Raw genomic sequence first — 25785 nt, forward strand, 5'->3', positions numbered from 1 at the left:
AGACTCAGCCAGCCATCAAACAGAAGTGGAGCGCGCAGCGGGAGGCGCAGGTCAGGCAAACACTCGGCTCATCCTGAGCTATCTAGACCGCAGGGATTTTTACCATGATGCCATCAGAAGGAAACGGGGAATAAACGCATAAGTTGGAATATTTTTTTTTTCATTATTGATTTTCTTTTAATTTTTTATGTGTCTCGGGCTATTTTCTTCTCTAATTTTTATTTTTAATGTCGATGAATAGAGAACATTCCAAACAAATATACTTTTCTCATACTTAATCCGTCCCTCCCTTTACTTTCCCTCCCGTTATTAATCAAAATCATCCCGCGTAAAGGACTGATGGACATGTGGTGGAAATTAGGGCTCGTACTGGTGATGTGTTGGGGTCTCACGAGCAGTGAAGCCCGGGAGGAGCACCATGAAGCGTCTCCGCTCACCGCGATGTCCAGAGCGCCATTGGACTTTGGATTCGTTCCGTCGGTGGTGTACGAAACCCACGCGTATTATGAACCGGGTCCCATCGGTGTTCTTTTCCACATGGTCCACGCGTTTCTGTACGTGGTTCAACCCAACCCTTTCCCCAAAGGTGAGATGCACATCAGCTCTGAGTACGCGCAAAAGTTTTCTACATTCTGGTGCATGTATCAGATTCACAGACTTCCACATACCGTTTACTTACAAAGTGTTATAGACTTTAGACAGATTAATATAGCAAATGACTGCTTAGTCAGTATCAGATGGAAGTCTTAGGCATCATATGGCAAGCCGTTTAAGACTTATTCCTTAAACCTAACTTAGTATCTTTGGTTACTTTTTTATTTTCCTTCTTACAGTTATTACACAAACAAGTAACGTTACTGAGTAATGTTAAGTAACAAAATACTTACTATAGGGTTAATAGTTTGGTTTAGGGTGGGTTGCTTGTAATTATGCATTTACTGTAGTTACTATGGTTGGGTAGGCCAACATGGTTAAGGACACACTTTATGAAACGTGCTTTTCGCTATTCCCATATGATTGCAGAATTATTATTATTTATTTATTTTTTAATTGATGTAACAACAATTTTTGTGTGAAAATAAATCAAAAAGTGGTTTGTTTAAAAACCGTATGTATGAGGTGACGGGCCTTGCATTAATGTCATGTCATAATTATGGCACTTACATGATTTCAACTTGTAAAAAATGTTCATATCCTCTTAAGAGCTTTTATTACAGCTATAGCTTGCAAGATGATAATTGTTTGAGAGATTCTTCTAGACTGCTGCGGATTCATTTAGGCGTTGATTGTTGTGCCACAGAAATTCATTAATTAGTCCGTGGACATGAAGAGCTCTGAATATAACATTGTTACGTGTTGTCATCTGTCTGAACCAAAGAAATACAAGGGAATACTATCTGTACCATATTGAATTGCATAGCATCATTTTTTTTTACATTGCATCGTATTGCATTGAATCACATTGCTGAATCGAAATCGGATCGCACTGCATCATATGCCGTCATTTATTTCTAATTGAGAATAGTTCGGGAGCTGCGTGGTGCTTCAGTCATATGCTAATACTGAAAATTTTGGATCCGATTTAAGCTTCGGATGCGCTGAAATTTTTTAACTTCTGTGGCTTGACTGTATGCGATCGGCCGACCGGATGGGATGTATTCTAATCAAAACTATGAGCGCTAAGTTAGAGATACCAATATTTGAATACTCTAACTATATTCTGTAAACACTATTTTATTAAAATGGAGGTTATTAATGATTATGGCAGAAATAATTATTTTATATTAAATCAATATTTATATGTTGATTAGCTCGACAAAATCTACTCTGTTTTTATTTTAGATGTATTGAGGGTAATTTGTTTTGTGTGGATATATTCATACATGCATTTCTTTCATTAAAATTGTTTAATTTACTATTGTGAATAAGCCATGGTAATGGTTGCTTCAATTTTAAAGTTCCGTGCGACTGCTGCTAGGGGGCGTAATGTGACGATTGTATGTGAATGTCCTGTGCATCGCATAGCATCGCATTAGTAGCTGCTTCTTTTTTATCTTTAATGTATCATATCATTGGCTATGCATCGAGATGCGTATCGTATCAGCCTTAGTTATGGAGATGCACATCCATAGTACCTTTAGCTCCAATAGCAGGGGCACCTCAGAATCAACTTTGCGTTGCTATCCACGATCGCAAAGATCAGCTAAATTTCCATGTGGATCATCAAATGCGGTTTTCATGTGTGTATTTGAAGTTTCAGCTCAAAATACCCCACAGCCCACAGATATTTTTATATGTAAAAATTTTAACTTTTTGAGTGTTAAAATGTATTTTATGTACATTTATGTACGGGTTTATGTAAAATTTTGGGTTAGTGATGTCACTAACCCGGGAGGAATGTCCTGTATTCCCTACCAGATGTTTGTTGTAATCTTCAAAAAGCAATTTCTTTAAAAGAAAATATCTCCCTTTGCTTTGAACTTTGAGCACTGTAACTTTACAGATGTTGTTTATGCTCAAACAGCAACATTACACGCTAACTAAAGTTAGAAAAGTGAAATCATAATAAACCACCCATTTAAGAAATTTGCTGAGCTGAATTTTTGTGTCGTCTAGTGGTTTAAAAGAGAATAAAGTTATATCATATTTATCCTCATAGTACACAAGGACACTGCAATGTAGTGTTATAGTTTTGCCAATTTAGTTTTACTTGCTTGAAATCTAATAGTTGCTAGTATGTTTTTAAATTTACTCGCTTTTCATTAGAGACCAGAAAGCCTACTTATTCCAGTAGTGATTGTCTATTCAATTAGTCACCATAGCCTTCTTAATGCCTTGCTACAATTAATTAACCCAGCTGTATTACTCTATTGTTCCTGGTAACAACTGACTAATATTATTTAATATTTGCATATTATTAGATATGAGACTTTAGTTAGTATCTGCCCCAGTTGTTACCATAGACTGTAAAAAATAGGCAACATATTGTAACCGTGACTAATTTAATAGATGTTGATTGCTATTGGAATAGTGTACTAGTATGTTTCTAATTAATGATAGAGATGGAAATCAAAATTCAGTATCAATGTTTTTTTTTTTTTTGTGATAGTTACAGTGTAATGCTGAACAGCACCTTGCAGCCCTCATCAGATAATATTTACACTGCAAATGATGAGGATTAGTCAGCGGAAATAGTTGAAACATTACAAACACTTTGAAGAGCTGCACACATACCCATGTAATATGTTCTTCCTGAATGGGCCAGATCACAGAGTCTTTAGTCAGGGTCTTTAACTATTTTTAACCCCATACACAATGGTTGGTGGTGAATTCGTCATACCAGTCCCAGTTAAGATAATTACAGTAATCTGTTGGAAGAGCAAGGAGACATGCAATGAGAAAACATGATGCCTTATGTTTTGATTTTGCCAGGGCAATAAAAATTACTAATATGCAATAACAGGGAGGTGAAATTGTCTGATTTACACAAACACATATTTTTAGATGACCCGCACTACTACTAACAAACGTTATGAGTGAGATTTAAGGAATAAATGTTAAAACAGCTTGCCACACACATATTTATTGAAATAACCTGTTATAATTTTTCCTGTAATGCCTGGATGCACTCAGTGATCTGCTCATGAGTCATCATCATCCTTTTGCTATCTGATGCAGAACCTATGTATATATTGGTTTGGACATTATAAGATTGCGCTGGTTTGTTGCTGTACTATTAGTACATTGGAGAAAGGGAGTCTGACCACTATAATAGCTCTGGAGAGTTCATTAATGTACAGATTTCCAGGTGTAATTCAAAAAGTGATGTTTTAGTTAATGAGGAGTGCATAGAGATTGGAATTGTGTCACACACTCAGGAACACACACTGTACCTTTGTATAACTTTTCACATTACAGTGTATTCTGACACCAGGGTTAGCTGACATGTTTTTGAAAGCCTATAGACTGTTCAATGGCAGGTTTCACTGTGACAACTTACCCCATATCATGTGACAACGTGCCCCACTAGTGGCTTCAATGAAGTGTCTTTTTTCCTTGGCAGTAACAGTCAATATATACACACACACACATATATATATATACACACACACACACATTAAATTAGACTTTATTGTATGTCCCTTCACAGAAATTAAATTTCAAAAATTACCTACCCTGAGATATATTTACTGGAGTAAAAAGTGACAAATGGCCCCAGTGTGTTTAAGGTCAGGCTGTTGGCAGGTGGATTTCATTGTGAGGTCAGCATGTTGAGCACTGAGGATCGTGTGTGTGCGTGTGTGCGGGTGTGTGTGTGTGTGTGTGTGTTTTAGAGTAGAATAGGATTGCACAGTTAAGTCCCTGCAGCCTAACTAATTAGCCAATCTGCTCTATGAGTCACCTGCCCAATCAGGTAAGCTGATAATCTGAGTGCCATATGCTCAAAAGGTACATGTAATGCAAATGCCTGCTCCTGACAAAACATGCAAGTGAATAAACCCTCAAACAACCCCAAAATAACAATCTTGAAACCTTTCTAATTTTAAACCACCACCACCACATTCTTAAAAATAGCACATTTTAAGAAATGTGATGCCATTTTTAACTTGTAAACATGTGGATGTGGATGTATAGACATAAATAGATCAAACACACAACCCACTAACAAATCCTTTGCTAAAGCATTCTTTGCAGATTTGTAACTCCTGATTATATAGAAAGGTACTTCTGATGTAGAATTGAGACCGAATTTCTGAATTAAAAAGCAGTAATATTGAGCACATGGTTCAGGTTAAAGAAAGGGCACAATATTTCTCCATTCCGTCTGTCTGTGACTCATTTTCCTGATAAGTCACAGCTCACAGGTTTGAACACAGATGGATCATTTTGTCTGTGAAGGAATAGGTAGGTTTATGCTTAATAGACTTAATACAGTTCAATCTAACTGCATTTATGCTACTGTATCTGAGGAATGGACAGATGAAGGATACGAGGGATATGAATATACTGTACACAGTCTGAGTCTGAGGTTTAATCCGGGGACTCCCTTCGTCTCAGACCAGATAAAGCTTAATTTCACTGATCACTGGATTTCAAAATCTGCACTGTAATTGAAGGACAGGAGATAAACACCCAGATATGACCCACTTTTACTGGCATTGTCTCTGTGTGTGAAGCACTATTCTCTCTGTTAGTCAGTGGATTAGTTGAAGTTTATCTGTATTTGTCATCGTGTCATATAATATCATACTGTCAACAGTACTTGTCATAAACATTGCATAAGTGTTTCATCTTCTTCGTTCGGTTGTTTTATCTGTGGAAAAAAAAGGAAGGTAGGAAGTGAGAGTGTGTGATGGGGGTGGGGGGTTAAATAAGAGAGAAATAGGGTTTGGTAGAAAAAAGGGTGAAAGAGGGAAAGAAAGCATTAGAGAGGGAGAGGGACCACTTAACTGCCAAACTGCAAGACCACTGTAAGAGGATTAACCATATGCCATTTTAACCAGTGATACCCTTTTGGTTGTTCGCCCCAGGATTTCTTTCAGTCTCTCACTCTCTTTTATACAGTTTGAGATAAAGAGTTGTTATATCTCTCTCACACACACACACACACACACATATAAATATATTATGTTTAAATATAAATCTTTGTAACATTATTAATATCTGAACTGTCACTTTTGATCAATTTAATAAATATATGCTGAATAAAAGTATTGATTTCCTTCTTTTCCTTCTTTTGACCGCCTGTATCTACAGCCTTTACAGAGACTGCTGGGTCTTTCAGTTTAGTCTAACCTTCCCTTAAACAATAACATGTAATATTAAGAAGCAAGTGTGGTTGGTCAGACTTCTTTCTAAGTGGACAGTTCTTCACAACAATAAACTTAGTGAGGCTCATATAGCCTATAAGTTAAACACACATATTGCTTGTTTGTAATCTTACATGTGCTTACATGCATTACTTAAGGAGTAACTAAACACTAAACCAACTTTTTTTAGTTAATGATCTGTAAGAATGGATCTTTATTAATACCAGTTATCGATTCGAGTAACTTTTTTGACATTTGTGTATAAAGTGTTTCACTTCTACAATATATGGTGTAAAAACGTCTTAGTGCTGCCCTCTTCAGGTTGAACGGTGGCTACTGCAGTTGAATTTTCCTATTGGATGTTCCGCACTTCAGCTCACCACGCGAGCTACGCCCTTGGCAGTATAAAAACCAGCTTGTTTCGTCAAAACCACTGTAGCGAGTCAGGAGTTGGAATTGCGAGTATTGAAAACCATCAGGATAGAGTGTTTTAGCATCTATTTAGTCCTCTATATCTTTTTCCGCTGGGGTCCGCCCACTTTTTCAGCATTTTTCAAATATTGCTAGTGGGTGGAGTCAGGCTCTGACCAGGGGCTTAGTTACTTTTGCCCAGTAACTTTCAGGTCTAGCGTCCCTAGAGGCCACCAAACTCCGCAACAATCTCGCAAATTAAAGTCAACAGTCAACCGGTCAGCCTCCCGTGTCTTTAGATTGTGTGTGCTTGCAGTATTTGAGGCGGGCCGGGCAGCTTTGCCACGCTCGATTCCCTTATAGCAGTCGTGGGATATGTGGTGTGTACTGTTTGTGGGTAATACTGAGTCATGGGCACGTTCACTACATTTAATGTAACGTTATATTTGACATGAGTCGATTTTATTTGTGCGAGCCCTGCACTGAGGCGGGCTGTGTTTGTGTGTCGAAATGAACACTGGGCTGTGGGCATTTTTTTACACTCATAACACCATCGGCTAATACCAGAAAACACTACACGGCTTGTATGAATTTATCTGGGTTACCTTGGAAATAGCATTTGTGTGCAGGCAAGCATCCGCATCGGTCGAGCACCCTTCCACTCACGCCAGCGAGCGAAGCGAAAGCTGGACCAATGTTAATCCTCGTCCTGGCTTTTAATTTGTCACTCTCCCCTTTTCTTTTTTTAGTTTCCTCTGATAAAACTATTGCCTTCTTCCTTGTAGTTGTTGTTCGGCCATGACGAAACATAGAGACGGTAATCAAACGCGAGTTGAGCACTTCTGAATCTGAGGAAGTTTGGGGTGGTGGGGGAAGTGATGTATGCTGGAAAGCGGTCGAATTTTGTAGTTCTTTTTGTGATCGGGTTCCTACCCAAAACCCGAATTTATAAAGCGATACCGACACCTTCAGGCAACGGCAGACGTGTCATTCAACCTATTGTAAGTCGATGTATATCTCAATGGGTTTTGGTAATATATTATAAAGGTTGAAAAGTCCCACAGTGTGGCTTTAAACTATCAGGGTAGAGCTATTGGGTCAATTCATTAAATACTGGAGTGAATTCTGTTTTGTAATGATGCTATATTGTTTTGGCTGTGACCTATAGTAAAGCAGTGCTGTTAGTGTTTTAAAGCGCAGTCTTGGCCATGGAGTTATATTTTGGATCATGTTCTGTTGATCTCACTGCAAGGTGTCATGCCAGAAAAAAAAATACCTGCTAAATTTAGTAAAGAAGCTTATCCTTTTATCCAAAGGTGTTTTAGGGTTAAGTGTTTGTTTATGTTCGTGCATGAGCATTACAGTGGGCGGTTCACTTCTGCAGTGCATTGCAGAATATATGTAACATTTACATATCACTCATTATGCATAAATATATATGGTTCTCTTTGTGTGTGTGCATGTACATCCTAGTAAGAGTATTATTATATTAGTCTAAAAACTACATATTGTATATTATTCTATGGTCATAATGTTTGTTAAACTCTCCGTACTTAAACTTTATTACAGAAAACTTTCTGCATTTTTATATTTTCATTAAGATATTTAGTATGTTTATAATTATCAGATTATTATCCTTGTTAGAAAAATGGGCTTTAAAAAAAAATTATTTATCTATTTTTTATTTATATAAAATTATTTTATAAAGATAATGAAAACATACAGAAAGTTTCTGGTGAGGTATAAGGTTCAAAGAGGTATATTTAATTTTGTGTGAGTTCTCCACTATAGCTATCGGTATCACCCTCTCACCTGAAATAGGTGAGGTAAAGCCTATGTTTAGTTCAGATCAAGTAAAACGTGATGGATGAGACTGTGCTGTAGTTTCTTGTAGCTTTAAAAAATAAGTTTAAATGATTTTTTTTTTTTACAAATATTCCATAAAAAACTACCATTCTCAATTTAATTTGATACAATTTGTGGTGACTTTAAGTAAAGTGCTTTTTTCACCGAGGTCTACTTACAATACTTACAGTACATTGTGTGTGTGTGTGTGTGTGCATTCAATAGCATTCATGTTGAGTTTAAGGGAGACCTCCTGGGAAAGCGTCTCAGGTTACACACATGTAACCATGGTTCCCTGAAAATCGGGAATGAGATGCTGCATCCAAAGGGGTAATCCATCGACCGGAAGTTGAATCCGGCCGGGTGCCGCCATCTTGTAGCAGAACTTCACTTGAGTTAGCATTTCCATTGACTCCCATTCATTTTGGCATCACTTTGACAGCGAATAACTTTACATCTGAGGCGTTTGAACACTCCATTTGTCCATTATTTATTTCTAAAGAAACACAACAATGTAGCTTATGTTATGGCCCCGTAGAAGCAGTTTTTTGTAAAAGTAGGCTAACGATTGCGTCATAACCACGCGACTATCTGTCGCACAGTAAAGAGATTACCGTATTGACAGGAGGAGAAGCTCGCGGCCAATCGAGGAAACGTGGAGGCAAAATGACAAAATAATTAATCAGAATACCTAGCAAAAGTTTCTGGACAGCTCCTACTCACACTATCCGCATCTGCAAGTTTCGGAAGGGAATGATTCAGATTTCTCATGCCACAGCCACTAGAAGACAGGCGGGTTGCTCACGTCACATCTACGTCGTCAAGCTCTGTTTGAGTCGGTTTGAGTCTGTGCGTCAGGAACGGAAGTCCTAAAAAATTGCTAAAAATAGGCTTCACTTGAGTTCCAATGAGATGGCTCTGTCCACTTCTTATACTGTCTATGGCTGCATCCCCTTGGGATCACTATGGAGGAATGCCTTGGGCGTGATTGGTGTCTGAAGTGGAAATCTAAATGCAACAATGATCTTGACATTGGCAGGCAGCAACCAATGACGTCACTAAAGATGAGACCGACAGTATAAAAGGGCACTTGAGCAATACGTCATCCACCTCTTGTCTGAAGGAGACGTGTGCAGGAAGGCCGGAAGCATGGCAAAGGAACACAATCTCGTTCCCTATTCTCAGGGACTAGTTACATACGTAACCTTGACACCACAAGCCGAGTCTGACGCCATGTTTTAACCAGCCTCTGTGCCGAACCGTCAGTAGGGCAGATGATTAATGCTCTACAAAAACACATCATGGTTTCAGTTTCAGGGGCAGTTGGAACACGCATCAGAGGATGATCCCTGATGTTACACGCTTCTTTCTAAACTCGCGCCTCCTCCGTGCTCTACCCCTCGAGGGAGGGGGAGTACGAGAGGTGCCGCTCGCTTTCTGGTCTTGTCGCCGATCTTCAGACTGGGATGAGCCAGCCCCCTTCGTGGCTTGGAGCGTGGGCCTGGACCGGTGCAGCATGAATGACTTTAGAGCCACAGAGCATGCCTTCACTTCCCGAAACTTCCCAACCGCCGTCTCAATAGATGTGCCAAAAAGCTTGGAAGGCGAAACCGCCGCATCGACGATGTATCTCTGTGTCGCCACCATGGTTACCATAGATCGGCCACAGCAGACTATTTGGTGGCGTAGAGAGCCAAATCTGTAGTGCCATGCAGCTCCTCTACCGCTTTAGGGGGGGAGCCCCTGGGCCTGGTCCAGGTCCTTCAGCAAGTCAGCCTAAAAGGCTTGCAACACAGCCATAGTGTGCAAAGCCACCCCAGCCTGACCCACTGCCGCATATGCTCTGCCATTCAGGCACAATGTAAGTCTTCAATGCGGAGACCTCGCCAATTAAGAGATAGTTGGGCAGCGTCTCTTCGATCAGGGGCATTGAGTCATATCCATATTCCTGCATCCCACATCAGCATAATTTGCCTGTGGATGATGGATGCGTGCAGAATATGTTTTTTTTTTTTTTTTCTCAATATCTCTGCACCTCTGTGTGAAGATCTGGGAAAAAAGCAAGAAAATGCCACTGGTGGATTATGCCCATAGAAAAAAACATCATTGCGGCTGCCGTGCGAGGTTGCATGCTTCTCGCGTTTTCCTCCTAATCATTCCCATATAGACCATTTTGCAAGGTGTAAACAACACTGGTCCAGAAGCACTTCCTGTTTCAGTTTTTTAACACTACATAAAAGCTGGGATAAAATACAACCAACAGAACATATAAAACTGAATCAAAAAGTTAAACAAACATCTTTTAAGATGTTTTCTTTACATATGAAATAAAGAAAAGAGTTACAAACTGAAACAGGAAGTGTTTCTGGACCAGTGTTGTTTACATCTTGCAAAATGGTCTATATACACTGATCGGCTTCATCATTCTCCACCAATAAGCTGGCGTGCGTTTTGGCGCAGTATAGCTGCTGTCAAAACATCCTGGATGCTTCACATTGGTGTTGGTTGAGGAGATTCCCCCCTTCCATATAAAGTGCTTTGAGTGCAGAGAAAAGTGTGCTGTATAAATGTAATGTATAAATGTAAGATATTATAACCTAATACTTGAGCATAATACACACACATATTTCAAAAAATGTTGGCTGTAGAGATGCTAATGTAACACTGACAACAAGACTCTGATGTCATTGTCACTGCACTGTTAGCAGGACTGTGATATTACTCTGTGTCAAATAACATTAATCTGTTGTTTTAGTGGTGCATGACCCAGTATATGTAACTACTGTGTGATTCTAATAGCATGTGTATGGCCTACTTCTATAACAGGCTGAACTATAGAAACAGATCAATTAAATAACACATATCTACTTGTTTCTCAGAAATAAACGGTAACACTTTACGGTAAGGGTACATGAATTATCATGAATTCATGTATAAATTCATGCATGAATTATGCATTAATTCATGCATTAATATATCTTACGAATCATCAGGAACCAACGCGAGTTCAACGTTTTTCATTCATGACTTCATGGATGAACAACACCCTAATTAAAACATTAACTAATATGAGTACATCATCATGAATTATGATTTATTATGCATGATCATGATGGTTTCTCTTTTTGTTCACAGTTAGGCCACACACATGATGAAATCATTGATAGATAATGCCTAGTTAATGATGACTTCTGTATTTGATTAACATAATTTGTGTGCTATGAGCTGTGATTGGTCTATTTTGGGGTCTGTTCAATACAGTAGTCATCATTAAAGGTTCTCAAAGCGATCCTGGGTGTTGACGTTCGAATATTTTCAAACAAATCGGAGCTAGACCCTCCCTCCTCCGCATCTCATCTCCTCCCCCTCCCTTCCGTGCTTCCTGAAATAATTGTGAACGTGCATAGTTCTAGCTAATTATATCCTTGTGTGGGTTTGGCGAACATAAGCGTCAATTTAGAAGAAAAAAAACAATTTAACGTTACCCACCTGTCAAGCAAAAACAGAGCAACCTGAATGTCGGAGTTCTCGCCATCGTTCAAAAGCTTTGCTACCGATGTAAATTCGGAACTTCGCACATTCTTTATCCGACTCCTTCTTCTTTTTAATTTGTTCCTCAGAACGACGTCTCTTTGGTCATGTGTCGGTAATTTTTCAAACTTCCCTCTGATGCTTCGCTGCTCTCCTTCACACACACACCCCCTTCATGTGCATGTGCACTAACCCCCCAGACCCACCCTCAAATACTTCTTGCCAGTGATTGGCTGGAACACTGTTTGTTAGGTTTCGTGGTCCGGGTAAGACATGATTGTTTTTGTTGCCGTTTGTGGAGCCTGTGGTGTCTACAGAGACCGCGTTTTTTTACAGTGAGTTTAGGGGACAGGCAGCTAGCCGATAGTGAGGAGACGTTTGATGTATGTGACAAAAAATGTTTTGGCCCAGCATCGCTTAGAGAACCTTTAACTAAGCATTATCTATCAATGATTTGATAGATAATCATTGATAGATAATGGCCCCTCAACTAAAGTGGTGACTAGGTCCTTTGAAACACTGATGAACAATGTGCTCTTAAAAGTGGCATAAATTTGAACAAAGAAAACATCACGATCATGCCTAATAAATCATAATTCATGATGATGTACTCATATTAGTTAATGTTTTAATTAAGGTGTTGTTCATCCATGAAGTCATAAATGAAAAACGTTGAACTCGTGTTGGTTCCTGATGATTCATTAGATATTAATGCATGAATTAATGCATAGTTCATGCATGCATTTATACATGAATTCATGATAATTCATGTACCCTTACCGTAAAGTGCTACCAAATAAACTTTCAACATTTTACTAAATCTTACTTGCCTTCTCACAAATGTTACTCCTGTGAAAGTAATATGCATAGGGCAGCAGACATTTCTTGTGCTTTGAAACAACCCAACTCCATGAAAATGTGAGTTTTTTTTAAGGTTTCTCGAATTTCCAGTTAGTAACCGTCACATTTTATTTTGTTCTGTTAATTTTTTTGTTACAGATCTCATTGTTACGATGGTCCAGCAGAACATGGGAGGAATCAAAGGGAATGATTACAAGAAGGTGTGTGTTTGGTTCCACAAATTATTTATGTGCTTATATAATGACCACGCTGTATAGACCTATGATACAATAAAAAACAACATACCAGTATTGTATATAATAGATATGGAAGCACATGTTCCAATCTCAGTTCCTTTTTTCTTTCTATTCGCCATGCACACTGATGATGTCTCTTCAACTCTACGGCAATGCAGCCAGAGAATGTTGTATTACTACTACAGGTACTGTTTAAAAATGACAATGCTAGTGATTTGTTCATGTCAAGTTACTGATATGATAAAGAAATTTAAAAATTTGATTAAATATTGCATTTAGTCAATTAACAAATAATTTGTTCCTGACCCACATATAAAATACAATTGTTATCTTCATTTGGGGGCTTTTTGCAATTAATTTTGAAATTAAATCATCTCCTCTCCTCTCCTGTCCTCTCATCTCCAGGCTATCTACTATGAGCTCGGCTTCATAGTCCTGACAGTACTGGGAGTGTTGTTTTTGCTGTTCATGCCAATAGTGGGTCTGTTTTTCTGTGTGTGCCGATGTTGTGAGAACTGTGGGGGTGAGATGCATCAGAGACAGAAGAAGAACGGCGACTGCTTACGAGGCTTCTACATGGCCACGCTCATCGCTACCTCTGTCTTCCTCGCGTGAGTCTTCCTTACCTTCAAAGAGTGTTTGTGACTCTTTTTTAACTATTCCACATGCTTCTAAAAGTGACTTTTTAACACTTTATTTTAAAGTGCCATTGTTACATACTGTATGTTGCATGTAGTTACTATAGAAATAACCATAGTATAAATTATGCATAATTACATGCAACTTAAACCAAACCAAATCCTAACCCTAACGCTATCAGTACATGTTAATATTATTTAATACTTAAATGTAGAATTACAGTTTAACAAAGACTTGTGACTTGTTGTGCATAATGTTGTAATGAAAGTGTCTAGTTCTGAATTTGTACAAATTATAGTTTGGTCTTTTTGAGATAATTAGCACAGTCCAATAATCAGTTCCAGAACAGTAGTGGTACTTCCCCTTGTCTCAGCATTGTCAGTGGATAATTATGGATAGTAGAATTTGTTTTTTGAATTTTGTAATATATATATAAAACAAATGTTCTCATTGAATTAATAATTAAATATGATCAAAGTCTGTTTTAGGCAAGTCATTTCCATCTTTGAAACGCCTCTCAGGCACCTATTTAAGTCATGCAAGTGCAGCTTCTCTTTGAATAGGGAAACATCAAATTCTACAAAGCTGTGTTGTTTCATAAATTTTGTTTTCTAAATGCCCAAAATAATGACAAAAAAAAAATCTCTGCAGCAGTGGCGCTATGACTTTATTAATTGGGGATTGGCTTTTTTACTTATATGGTACTTATTTCACCATATTGCACATTGCACTTTCTCCCATTCATAGTAATACAAGACTTTGCATGTCTAAAGTCTTTGATATTATGCATACATTGAATTCTGAGACATCTTAGACATATGATTTTTGCATGCTTTTCTTTTTAACAGAAAAGTACTCATATTTAAATGCTGCATTAGTCCCAAAATTTGGAACAGAAATGGCAGACTTCGCATACAGGGTCTTGCACTAGCCAAACAATAGCATTACTGTGCAGTAACTATATATATATATATATATATATATATATATATATATATATAGGGCTGACCTCTACTAAATATTTCTCTAGTGGAATAGCAGTCATTCCTTTAAGCCATTAGTTGACTAATTGGGCGTTTAAAATAATAAGCCATTATTCATAATTATGCGTCCAATTGCTAAAATATGCGTAAAATAGCCTAATCAGTGTACATATTCAAATATAAAGCTTGCCACAGCGCACCGTCAAAGTAATGATTATGGATTTGTGGTGAAAAAACCCAGAATGAGATTGTCTAAACATTTTAATAATTTATTTGTAATGTTTTCTGTGTTATCGGCTGCAGAGATTAAGTCAACGATGCTGACTCTTGTCATCTCCCTAGTAGTGGACGTGCCTATATAGACCACTTTTTGTGCCAAAGTCACAATTACGTCACAGCGCTAGCTGGAGGCAAAACAAACGGACAACTGGAGTTGGCTAATACAAACCAGCACAGATTTGGCTACACAATAAGGAGCTTAAATTATGATTATTATTATTAAAGCTGAAGTTTTTTGGTTAAAAATTATCATATTTGAGAAAATGCATAACCAGGCAGTGTTGTTCAAAACTATCTGCTTGCCTAAACTCGATTCAAAGACGGATTTTTTTTAACAAAAACACAACGTTTTGTGATTCTACAAAAATAAAAGTAGACCCTTTACAGTTTGCATTACTCTTATTAGTCTAGCAGGAGAAATAAATTCCCATGTACCGTTCTGGCATCTGTATGCCATGCAGTAAGCACGCTCTCCACACAAGAGATATGCGCCTAATAATAGCACACATTTGTCTAGGTTAGCCTAACATTAGAGCGAGCAGACTTGTAATGTGCTGCTACTACATGTTTCAAGTGATACCATATTTGAGGTCGTTAAATGATAGATGAATGTTTGGTTTTTCCTGCTGTTAACAAGAAGGTTAACGTTTGTTACAGCCTGTATGTAGTTTTTTTCTGCAACTAAACGACTAACAATAGTTTGGTCAACTAAGTCTCTTCTAGTTGACTAACGGTTAGTCAGCTATCAGAGGACAGCCCTAATATATTTTACTGTATATATATATATATATATATATATATATATATATATATATATATATATATAAGAAATGTTTCAGAACATATGCAGACCGGTAAATAATGTGTTACTGTGTCACACAGTAACACATTATTTACCGGTCTGCATATGAAGAGTTCAGATGCAAAAGCCTCTAAATGCCATTTGAAATTTTCTTCTTTAATGATGATTTTTATCAAACTTGTATATTTAAGTTCAGTGATTTCACTTAAATGGGGATGAAGATTACCTATGAATTGTTATTTAAGTGAAATTACTGAACTTAAATATACAAGTTTGATAAAAATCATCATTAAAGAAGAAAATTTCAAATGGCATTTAGAGGCTTTTGCATCTGAACTCTTCATATGTTCACACAGTCTGTGTCCTGTCACTGTGGCCAGTTTGCATGGAAATGTGAAGAGTGATTCTGAGTAAATTAGTCTTATTTATGTCGAGAAAAAAAAATAGAGGTCACAGATACAGTAGCTGCTCTCTAATAAACACAAGCTGTGCTGCTCCACACCAATCTAGTCAATGATAGTTAGTGTTTGTGCTTGTGCACTTGTGTTTCCTAACGAATTTTTTTTCTGTCAGATTTGGATCCTTAATGATTTTTAAACTGGCATTGGGAATTGTGATTTTTAATTGGGAAAATTGTCAATTTAGAGGTTTGTTCTAACCAGTTGATTTTGGTTAGAACAGTTGGGAATTGTGATTTTCCAGTTGACCATTGCTAGAGTGTGTAGTGAACACACCTGAAGTGGTCTAGAATGACACAGACACATTCACAGATGTGACATTGATAGTCCTGAGTCTGTCCGGAGAGAAAGTCCCCTCTTTATTTCTGTACCCCATCCCCCTCTTTCTTTTTGCCTCTTTTTTTTTCTTTTTTACTGTGACAGTGCTGACAGCAGTTGCTTGGGTCACAATGAGCGTTTGTGAGGCATAGACTGTACTGTGAGGTTGTGTTTGCGTGTCTTGATGGACTTTCAATGACTTACTGAGAGGTTTGCAGTAATTGTGCTGGACGAGGCCTGGGAGCAGAGATCATGACTGTGCAAATCTGCTGTTTCCTTCTTCACTCTTTTCTTTTTCTCTCTCTTTGGCTTCCTTTGTCGAATCACATTTCCCCTTTATTAAATCTTTTTTTTTTTTTTTTACTGAGAGAGGAGTGAGATTGAGAGAGACAGGGAAAGAGGAAACGAGAGATTGGGGGAACAGAGAAGGAGGTTTGTCTGGCAATAATCTGTAATCAGATGCCACAATTTAATATGTATCTGCACCACTCAGTTAGTAAAGTGTTATCTTTGGTTTGTGGCTACGTATGAGCAGCATCAGTGAATGTGTGCATGGGCATCTTAATATATATATATATTTTATATATATTTAAACTATGAATTTTAACAATGTTATTTATTTATTCATGAAAAAATGTATTACCATCCAAAGGTTTTGTGTTTGTTTTTGAAAGAAGTCTCTTATGCGTACCATCACATTTGATCAAAATACAGTAAAACAGTAATATTGTAAAATATAATTACAGTTTAAAAAAACTGTTTTTTATTTGAATATAGCTTCAGTGTCACATGATCCTTCAGAAATCATTGTAATATGATGATTTGCTGCTCAAGAAACATTTCTTTTTTATTATCAATGTTGAAAAAGTATAATTTTATTTTTTTTATGGAAAATGTTTATTTGAAATATTTTTTGGAACAATCACTTTTGTTCCATCAATTTAATGAAATATTTTGAATAAGTACCTTGATCTACTGTCTCTAAGGAGTTCTATAATACCTGGAGAAGACTATCTGTTAGCATTCCTATTCATAGCAATGCTGTTGTTTGGCTTTAGTGTAGGACACGGTGTACAGATATCTGCCATCTTTGTTCCAGGATTTTTTTTAATCAATCACCTGAGCTGTAAATGCGTCTTGACTAACTTGATTTCAAATAACTTTTAGCTACTAAGTATACAAAATGTCAAATGATATCTGATATCTCAGTAGTCACGATACAGTAGTCAAATAAATTTCTGCTGAGATTTGGAAGTGTGCAACGATTAGATACTTTGCTTTTCAATTAGGGTTTTGGAGGTTAAGAAGCCATCAGAACTGTTGGATCTTTTCAAACGTAATGCTAACTGGGATATAGCTGTAACCCTTCTAAGTCCCTTGAATCACATTAATTAAACAAGGGTGCATTTCCCAACGTCAACTATGGTTGCAAGTTCATTTTGTTACCAATACAAGTGTTCAACGGATCTTGCAACTGTAGTTGGCTGATGATTAGCATGACATTAGCACCACACTGAGGACGTTGGAAATTACTGCATGTCACCGATAGCAATATATTGAGCAGGGATATTTGAATGATAAATATTTGAAAAAAAAACAACAACTATATATATATATATATATATATATATACTGTATATATATATATTCACAATCTCCCTCCCTCAGAGTCATACAGTAGACCAGACGATTAACTTTACTATTTTTACTATTTACTATTTTATGTAATAGCAATATATAGAGCAGGGATATTTTAATTATAAATATTTGAAGGAAAAAAAAAAAACATATATATATATATATATTTATATATATCTTCAAATATTTATAATTCAAATATCCCTGCTCAATTATCCATAAACTCCCTCCCTCAGAGTCATACATTAGACCAGACGATCAACTTTACTATTTTTACTATTTTCTATTTTATTTCTAATTTACTCATTCCTAAATCTGCAGTTTGTCATATGTTTCTAGACATAACGTGTGTCATAACAATACCTGTAAGCATATTTCCCAAATGTGTTGCTTTGTTTTACAGAGTGGGAGTGACGATCACCTACGCAGCAAACCAGAACATCACATCTCAGATCAAGAGCACCAGACGTCTCGTCAGTACTAACATAAGAGACCTGAAATCTTTTGCCAACTACACACCAGCGGTAAGCCATTAACTCATGGAATGGTCAAAGTGGACAAATTTGTGGACAAAGCTAGTATATATTACAATGTCATTGTTAGGTGGAAAGATAATCAGATGAAATCTGCTGATTCTGTTGGTGCAGATTCTATGTGGGCCTGATCAGAAGCACAGCAACACAGACATGTTTTCATACACTGAGTCTAAGTCTTTTTGTATTAATTTTTTCCCTTTTTAATTTTGTAGCAAATAGATTACATGACTGCGCAGTACACAACAGCCAAGAACAGAGTATTATCAGACTTAGACAGTAAGTATTCTCTCTCTCCCTCTGTCGTGTCTCAATGTGAACATACACTACTGTAACGGTGAAAATTTTGGAGTTGGTAAGATTTTCTTTTTTACATCAGTCTCTTACGCTCACCCAGGCTGCATTTATTTAATCAATAATACAGTAAAAAGAGTAATATTGTGACATTTTATTACAAGTCAAAATAACTGTTCTCTATTTTAATATATTTAAAATGAAATTTCCTCCTGTGAAGTAGCCATTACTCCAGTAATGATCCTTCAGAAATCCTTCTAAAATACTGATTTGGTGTTCAAGACACATTTCTTATTATTATCAGTGTTGACGGTTGTGCTGCTTAATATTTTGATGAAAACCATGATACAGTACTTACATTATTTCAGGATTCTTTGATGAATAAGAGAATTTATTTGAAATAGAAATCTTTTGCAACATTGTTAATGTCTCTTTCTAATAGTTTAATTTGCCCTTGCTAAATAAAACTATTAATTTCTTTTCTAAACTGACCCCAAACTCTTTAACTGTAGCGTACTTTATGCTGGAGCTGTGTTTAATTTTTAATCGTAATATCAATGTGGTTTATCAGATATTGGGACTCTGCTGGGTGGACAGATTCATAATCAGCTGGAGAGAGAAGTAGTACCTGCTTTAGACAACGCTCTTCGCATGACATCAGGTGCAAAAACAAACATACAGTATATACAGTACACCGAGGGTCCGAATTCACTAAACTGGACTGACATTTTAACATGGGATTTCAATGCAAAACCATGAGTCTTATTTACTAACCATTCACTATCCAGTTTAACCACTGTAAGTGTTAAATACATTGAAGTGTCTGTCGGAAAGTATTGTGTGCAAATAAATGACAGGCACAATTCACATTCTCTTTTATTCTCTTCCCTTGTGAGTTTAAGATCAATTTCAAGAATTTTCAATTCAAGGCTGAATAAAAAAAGGATACTTGTAGGATTGTCATTGTAACTGAGCTTAATCAGTGCTTCCTCTTCCATGGGGTTTTATAGTTTAGCCTGATAAACGGAACTGACTAAATGCGGTACCCTAGTTTTCACCTACAGTACACATCTTTTTCTTTCCTGCTCACACATGTGCACATTGTAGAAGTTATGTGTATTTAAAGAAGATTCAGGATTAAAATCTCTTTTGCAAGAGTGACCTGGTCTAGAGTACACAAAATGACAAAGCAAAATGTTCAGCCAAAACAAATGTCAAGACATTTTGATGTTGCTAGTAACTTGCTCAACACACTCACACTGATACTATGCTTATTAATTTGTTCCTTTCTGTTTCTGTTGCTTGTGATTTTGGATAAAAGTTAAAGTGGAAGGTGCTATTAAAGGTAAAAGTCAGAGGTTTCACCCACGTGTTTTGTGAACAGAGATTGTGGTTGTTGTTGTTGTTGTTGTTTTAAGAAAACGGCATATACATAAAAGTGTTTTGGTTGTTCTGTGATCAGTTGTGTATTTGCAATAGTGTAATCCCTTCCAATGGTTCATTTATTTATTTTTCTTCATGTGAGTGTGTTATAATGAAAGTGCTCTGTGTGTGTACAGCCATGCGGGAGGCCAAAGAGGCATTAGAGAGTGTGACCACATCACTAGAGATCCTACAGGAAGGGACTGGCAGACTCCAGAACTCTCTTCAATCTGAACGTGCGTCTCTCTCAAACACACTCAACGACCAGGCCTGCTCTAATGGAGACGTAACACACACCTGCAGCACCATCCGCGGAACACTCAGCCAGCTCGCTCTCAGTGCAAACTTTATTGGGGTAACACTCACACACACAGCCCACATACTGTATATACATGTGATGAAATACGTACCTTTTAAGTTTTCTATTTTTAAATAGTGTTCTTTTATTCCAGTTTATGTGCAGGGACAACAAAAAGTAAACCATTTGTAGGAAATCAATGACTCCTGAGGTGAAATGTCCTCTGAGTGGCACTAAAAGCGAATTTTATTTAATTCTGTGCAGATGAGGCTTCTAAATCTATAAGTGAACTTTACATTTAGTTATTTGTAAAATAATATAATCATGATATAATCAAATATAATCATGTTTTTCCCATAAGACTTGGTAAAAACTGTATCATTGTATCAATTTGCTTAGTTTAGACAGGACATATTGAGGGCTCATCTATTCACCATGAAATCAAAATAGACAATTCTAATATTTATGGAATATTGCAGTATTTAATTATAAATGAGTATATATGAATTAAATCAAAATAGACAATTCTAATATTTTATAGAATATTGCAGTATTTATTATAAATGAGTTATACATTATTCATAAAAAAACAAAAAACAACAAAAAAAAAAGAAAAACTAACATGTGCTCTTGTCAAGTCCCATTCTTTTTTTTTGGTTCAAGCATCCATTTAAATCTCCAGTTTTACCCCACAGATATTTCATATAGAATGTAAAGTTGTGACTTTTTGAGGTTTTGCTAAAACGCACTGTTTTGTGTATGGGCCTTTAAATGCAAATGAGCTGTTGCAGAGGGCGGGGTTTCAAGAGCTCATGTGGTGTGTTAGCAGCTGCAATGCGCTTTATGCACAACTTACTTCCGCATTCTGTAAAACAGGTCGCATCGCTTCCGGTCCAGGTCTTTTGTATGTGCTTCATGAAATTTTTTTGCGGTTTTACTCAAGATAACTTAAAGGAGCGAGCAAAGATTAGCATAACCAATATCCCTCACATGTGCAGATTGATATTTAAACGTTTTATATTTTTCTTCTTCACACAGTAATGTTTAGATATTTAAATGGAATAAAACGCCAATAACAAAGTGAACTAGTTCGGTTAGCTGATTACCTTAAAAATCCATTGATATCGTAGTCAGTTCTTACGGCTGTTAACAGTTTCTCTGACAAGCGGATGCGATGAGACCCGTTTTCCTGTATGGTCACGTGACGCACGGCATTAAGCCTATTACCTCACAGACGCTAAAATTACAGAAACTGTTCTGCCCTTAATGTTAAAACGGAGTCAGACAAAGACAGAGAGACTTAAGAAGAAGTGACAACATGTAGAGTGCAACAGGACGTCTCTGAATGGGTAGTTGATGAATTTATGTTGTTGATGTTGAGTTAACTATCTTCAATTAGGATATTCTGTCATGGGAATATTTAAATCGCTCATATAACTGTTGTAAGATGCACATAAAGTGAATTTCTATTGCATGTGAAAAGATGGATTCTAAAGTTTGAGCTGACTCACAAATTTTCCTTTATAAATCAACTTTTCCTCTTTTCCTCAACATGGACTGTGTTCCCGGGGGCGGGGTTTATGTACATTTTAGGGTTGGTGATGACACTAACCCTGGAGGAATGTCCTGTAAATATCTTCCTTTGCTTTGAACTTTGAGCATTGTAACTTTGCAGGTGTTGTTTAACTTGTTTATGCTAAAACAGCAACATTTCAGACTAACTAAAGTTAAAAATGTGAAATCATACTTAATCACTCCTTTAAAAGCCAGTAAAATGTAGTTACTTAACAGTCATGATCTATGGTTAGCTATTTTCTAGTCATTTACAGGTGGTATTTATGGGAGTGTTATTGTATTTGATTGGAAAAAAAAAAAATCTCTGTAGTGCAGGATGAGTCATCGGTATTTTTGTTCCATCTTCCTGGAAGAGACGAACTGTAAATAAAGCAAATAATATGGATCGTTTAAAACCACAATAAACTATGAAATTTATGGTATTTACTCCTACTCCTGTGTTACATCCAACAGTTGCCTGAGGTTGAAGCGCCTTTGGCCAATCTGGACGCTGTGCTTGAAACGGACCTCAGCAATATTGTACAGAAGGTCAGATGTGTCTACCTCTATCATGCACCCACTAATTCCCCCATAATGTATTGTGACAGTTTCCTCACCACCTTTTCTTTTTGTTTATCTCTTTCAGGGATACGCTTCCTTTAATGACACACCAAGGATGGTCAGGGAACAGACAAAAGGAATTGTGTCGGGTGAGGGCATTCTCTTTATTAATCAATCTAGCTTTGTGCCAAAACCTTGTCTGTTGACTCACTGCCTATACATAGTGAGTGCTGCATATGATACGGTGCCTTCATATAGGAGACTCATTAGGTTTTTCAACTGAGTTTCAATCTGTACTCAACATGTTGACTTTATTTGTTCTCTAAAAACTAAAATCACCAAAAACCGAAAGTTTATTTTGTTCTCGTATCTGTTCCTTTGCATTTGGAAACCTGTGCTGTCTTTTAAAAAATGAAGCTCTACCCAGTAAGTGTGCCTCAAGTACTGTGTTTTTATATTTTATATTAGTTTATATACATATTTATCATTTTATCTCCATATTCCCAAACACACATTCACTTAATCTTTCTGTGTGTATCTCTCTATTAAAGAAGTGAAAGGGCTGCTGGATAAGACATGTGGAGAGATAATTGGTTTCACAAAGATGTTCCCATTAGAACCAGCACTTGAGAACTTCACAAAGTTCCTGACAGAGAGCCAGAAGAACATTGAGACTTACTACCCCCAGATCGACCAGCTGGACTTCTACAGGTACTTCTGTAGAGATTACTAAGTTAAGCATAAGTTCCGCAACATTAGCAACATTAACACTAACAAAGTTAGTTTTTCTCCCAACAAACACACTTGCCGCAATGACATAAAAAAACACGAACAACAGTCAGCATTATACGATTTATTTTGTATAGTTTCTTTGCAAAACAAGAATGACACTCTCTACTGCTTATAATTCATTGCAGTATATGTTCAATAGCCCATGTTTACATAGCAGTATAAAATTATTAATTATTAATGTTTCCCCTTTTGTAGAGATGGTAATGAAATTGAAAGGTTAACGTAGGTGTTCAGCTACATCCAATTGTATTAATAGTATTTATTTTTATTCGTAATATATTTCAATATCGTATTACTATAGAAATGTAACAAATTGCTGTCTTATTCACTTTTGTATTATGTTAGGTTTTGAACTTAAGTTTAACAGTTTGAAAGGACTATGTAAGCAATTGGAAAAAATTGTAATGCATTCTTACTGAATGTATTATGTATTAGGCCTGATTTATTTTTTAAAAATGTAACAAAAATCTTGCAGTCACAGTGTACACTCTCACTTTCACTCAATATCTCTTTATCTCTGTCTTTGTGTCTCTAGATGGATAGGGTGTGTAGTGATCTGCTGTATGGTTGTGCTGGTTCTGGCCTTTAATTTCCTGGGTTTGCTGTGTGGATCATGTGGCTATGATAAAAATGCCACTCCCACCACACGTGGATGTCTGTCCAACACTGGAGGAAACCTGCTGATGGCGTGAGTTACCACGGAAACACCAAAACAGCATATACCATAATACTCAAATACATAAAGCACAGCCTGGAAAAATTTGCCCATTGGCATCTGTCCATTATGGCCTACTAATTATCCCCATAGACTGGGGCCAAAAAGTATTTAGTCAGCCACTGATTGTGCAAGTTCTCCTACTTAGAATGATGAGAGATGTCTGTAATTTTCATTATAGGTACACTTCAACTATGAGAGACAAAATAAGAAAACAAAATCCAGGAAATCACATTTACTTGTAAATTATGGTGAAAAATAAGTATGGTCACCCACAAACCAGCAAGATTGCTGGCTCTCACAAACTTGTAACGACTTGTTTAAGAAGCTCTTCTGTCATCCTCTTGTTACCTTTATTAATGGCACCTGTTTGAACCCGTTATCTGTATAAAAGACACCTGTTCACAGCCTCAAACAGTCACACTTCAAACTCAACCATGGCCAAGACCAAAGAGCTGTCGAATGACACCAGGAAAAAAAATTGTATACCTGCACCAGACTGGGAAGAGTGATTCTACAATAGGCAAGCAGGTTGGTGTGAAAAAATCAATTGTAAGAAAATGGAGACAAAATGATCATGAGAAGCAAAAAGCGGTGAGCAAAAATCCCAGAACTATGGAGGGACCTGATGAATGACCTGCAGAGAGCTGGGACCAAAGTAACAAAGGCTACCATACAAAGTAACACACTACGCAGAGAGGGACTCAAATCCTGCAGTGGCAGACGTGTCCCCCTGCTTAAGCCAGTACATGTCCAGAATAGAACTTTTTGGGAAAAAATGTCAACTCGTCGTGTTTGGAGGAAGAAGAATGCAGAGTTGCATCCCAAGAACACCATACCTGTGAAGCATGGGGGTGGAAACATCATGCTTTGGGGCTGTTTTTCTGCAAAGGGGACAGGAAAACTGATCTGTGTTAAGGGAAGAATTAACAGGGCCATGTATTGTGAGATTTTAAGCCAAAACCTCCTTCCATCAGTTGGAGCCTTGAGGATGAAACGGGGCTAGGTCTTCCAGCATGACAATGATCCCAAACACACCGCCCGGGCATCGAAGGAGTGGCTCCGTAAAAAGCATTTCAAGGTCCGGGAGTGGCCTAGCCAGTCTCCAGACCTCAACACCATAGAAAATTTGTGGAGAGAGTTGAAAGTCCATGTTGCCCAGAATCATCCCCAAAACATCACTGCTCTAGAGGAGATCTGCATGGAGGAATGGGTCAAAATACCAACTACAGTGTGTGCAAACCTGTTGAAGACTGGAGTGTTGTTGCCACAATGCCGTCAAAGTCTGTTTTTTTCATCCAGATTGCTGGGCCACTTTGATCAGCCTTCCTGGGGACGGGGAAGTTAGGGATCAATGGTTGGTTACACATTTTATTTTTAACTCGGTCCCTCATAATTATTACCCAAATCTCGCGCACTTTGTGTGCTGCACATTTTACGGAGGAAAGCTTCCACAATCTTTGCGAGTTCAATGCAGGATTCGCTTAATGGCTTGTCCTGAAAGATGGAGCAATACCAACTTTAAAGGAGTAGTTTACTTTAAAAAAAAAAAAAAATTGCTGATAATTTATTCACCGCCATGTCATCCAAGATGTCCACGTCTTTCTTTCTTCAGTTGAAAAGAAATTAAGGTTTTTGACGAAAACATTCCAGGATTTGCTCCATATAATGGACTTAAATGGGAACCAAATGGTTTGAGGACAAATGAGAGTTTCAGTGAAGCTTCAAAGGGCTTTAAACGATACCAGATGATGAAAATCCTTGACCATCTCAAGGATGATCAGAAGAAATAGACAGCACCTGAG

General features: G+C 37.2%; 1 protein-coding gene across 2 annotated transcripts in view; it reads left to right on the forward strand.

Annotated features, from left to right (window-relative positions):
• Positions 1 to 25785, forward strand: part of prom1b (prominin 1 b) — a 40185-nt gene continuing 14400 nt past the window's right edge. For both annotated transcript variants that reach the window (XM_089132338.1, XM_089132339.1), the window contains exons 1-12: positions 1 to 586; positions 12597 to 12658; positions 12853 to 12879; positions 13100 to 13305; positions 18215 to 18335; positions 18560 to 18623; positions 19210 to 19299; positions 20198 to 20415; positions 22387 to 22461; positions 22559 to 22622; positions 23025 to 23184; positions 23801 to 23953. In XM_089132338.1, the coding sequence (XP_088988464.1) occupies positions 340 to 586; positions 12597 to 12658; positions 12853 to 12879; positions 13100 to 13305; positions 18215 to 18335; positions 18560 to 18623; positions 19210 to 19299; positions 20198 to 20415; positions 22387 to 22461; positions 22559 to 22622; positions 23025 to 23184; positions 23801 to 23953 (1487 nt within the window). In that variant the 5' untranslated portion in view covers positions 1 to 339. The remainder of the gene's footprint in view (positions 587 to 12596; positions 12659 to 12852; positions 12880 to 13099; positions 13306 to 18214; positions 18336 to 18559; positions 18624 to 19209; positions 19300 to 20197; positions 20416 to 22386; positions 22462 to 22558; positions 22623 to 23024; positions 23185 to 23800; positions 23954 to 25785) is intronic.

Source organism: Pimephales promelas, chromosome 6 (genome assembly GCF_988280905.1).
Source record: "Pimephales promelas chromosome 6, fPimPro1.hap1.1, whole genome shotgun sequence".
NCBI lineage: Eukaryota > Metazoa > Chordata > Actinopteri > Cypriniformes > Leuciscidae > Pimephales > Pimephales promelas.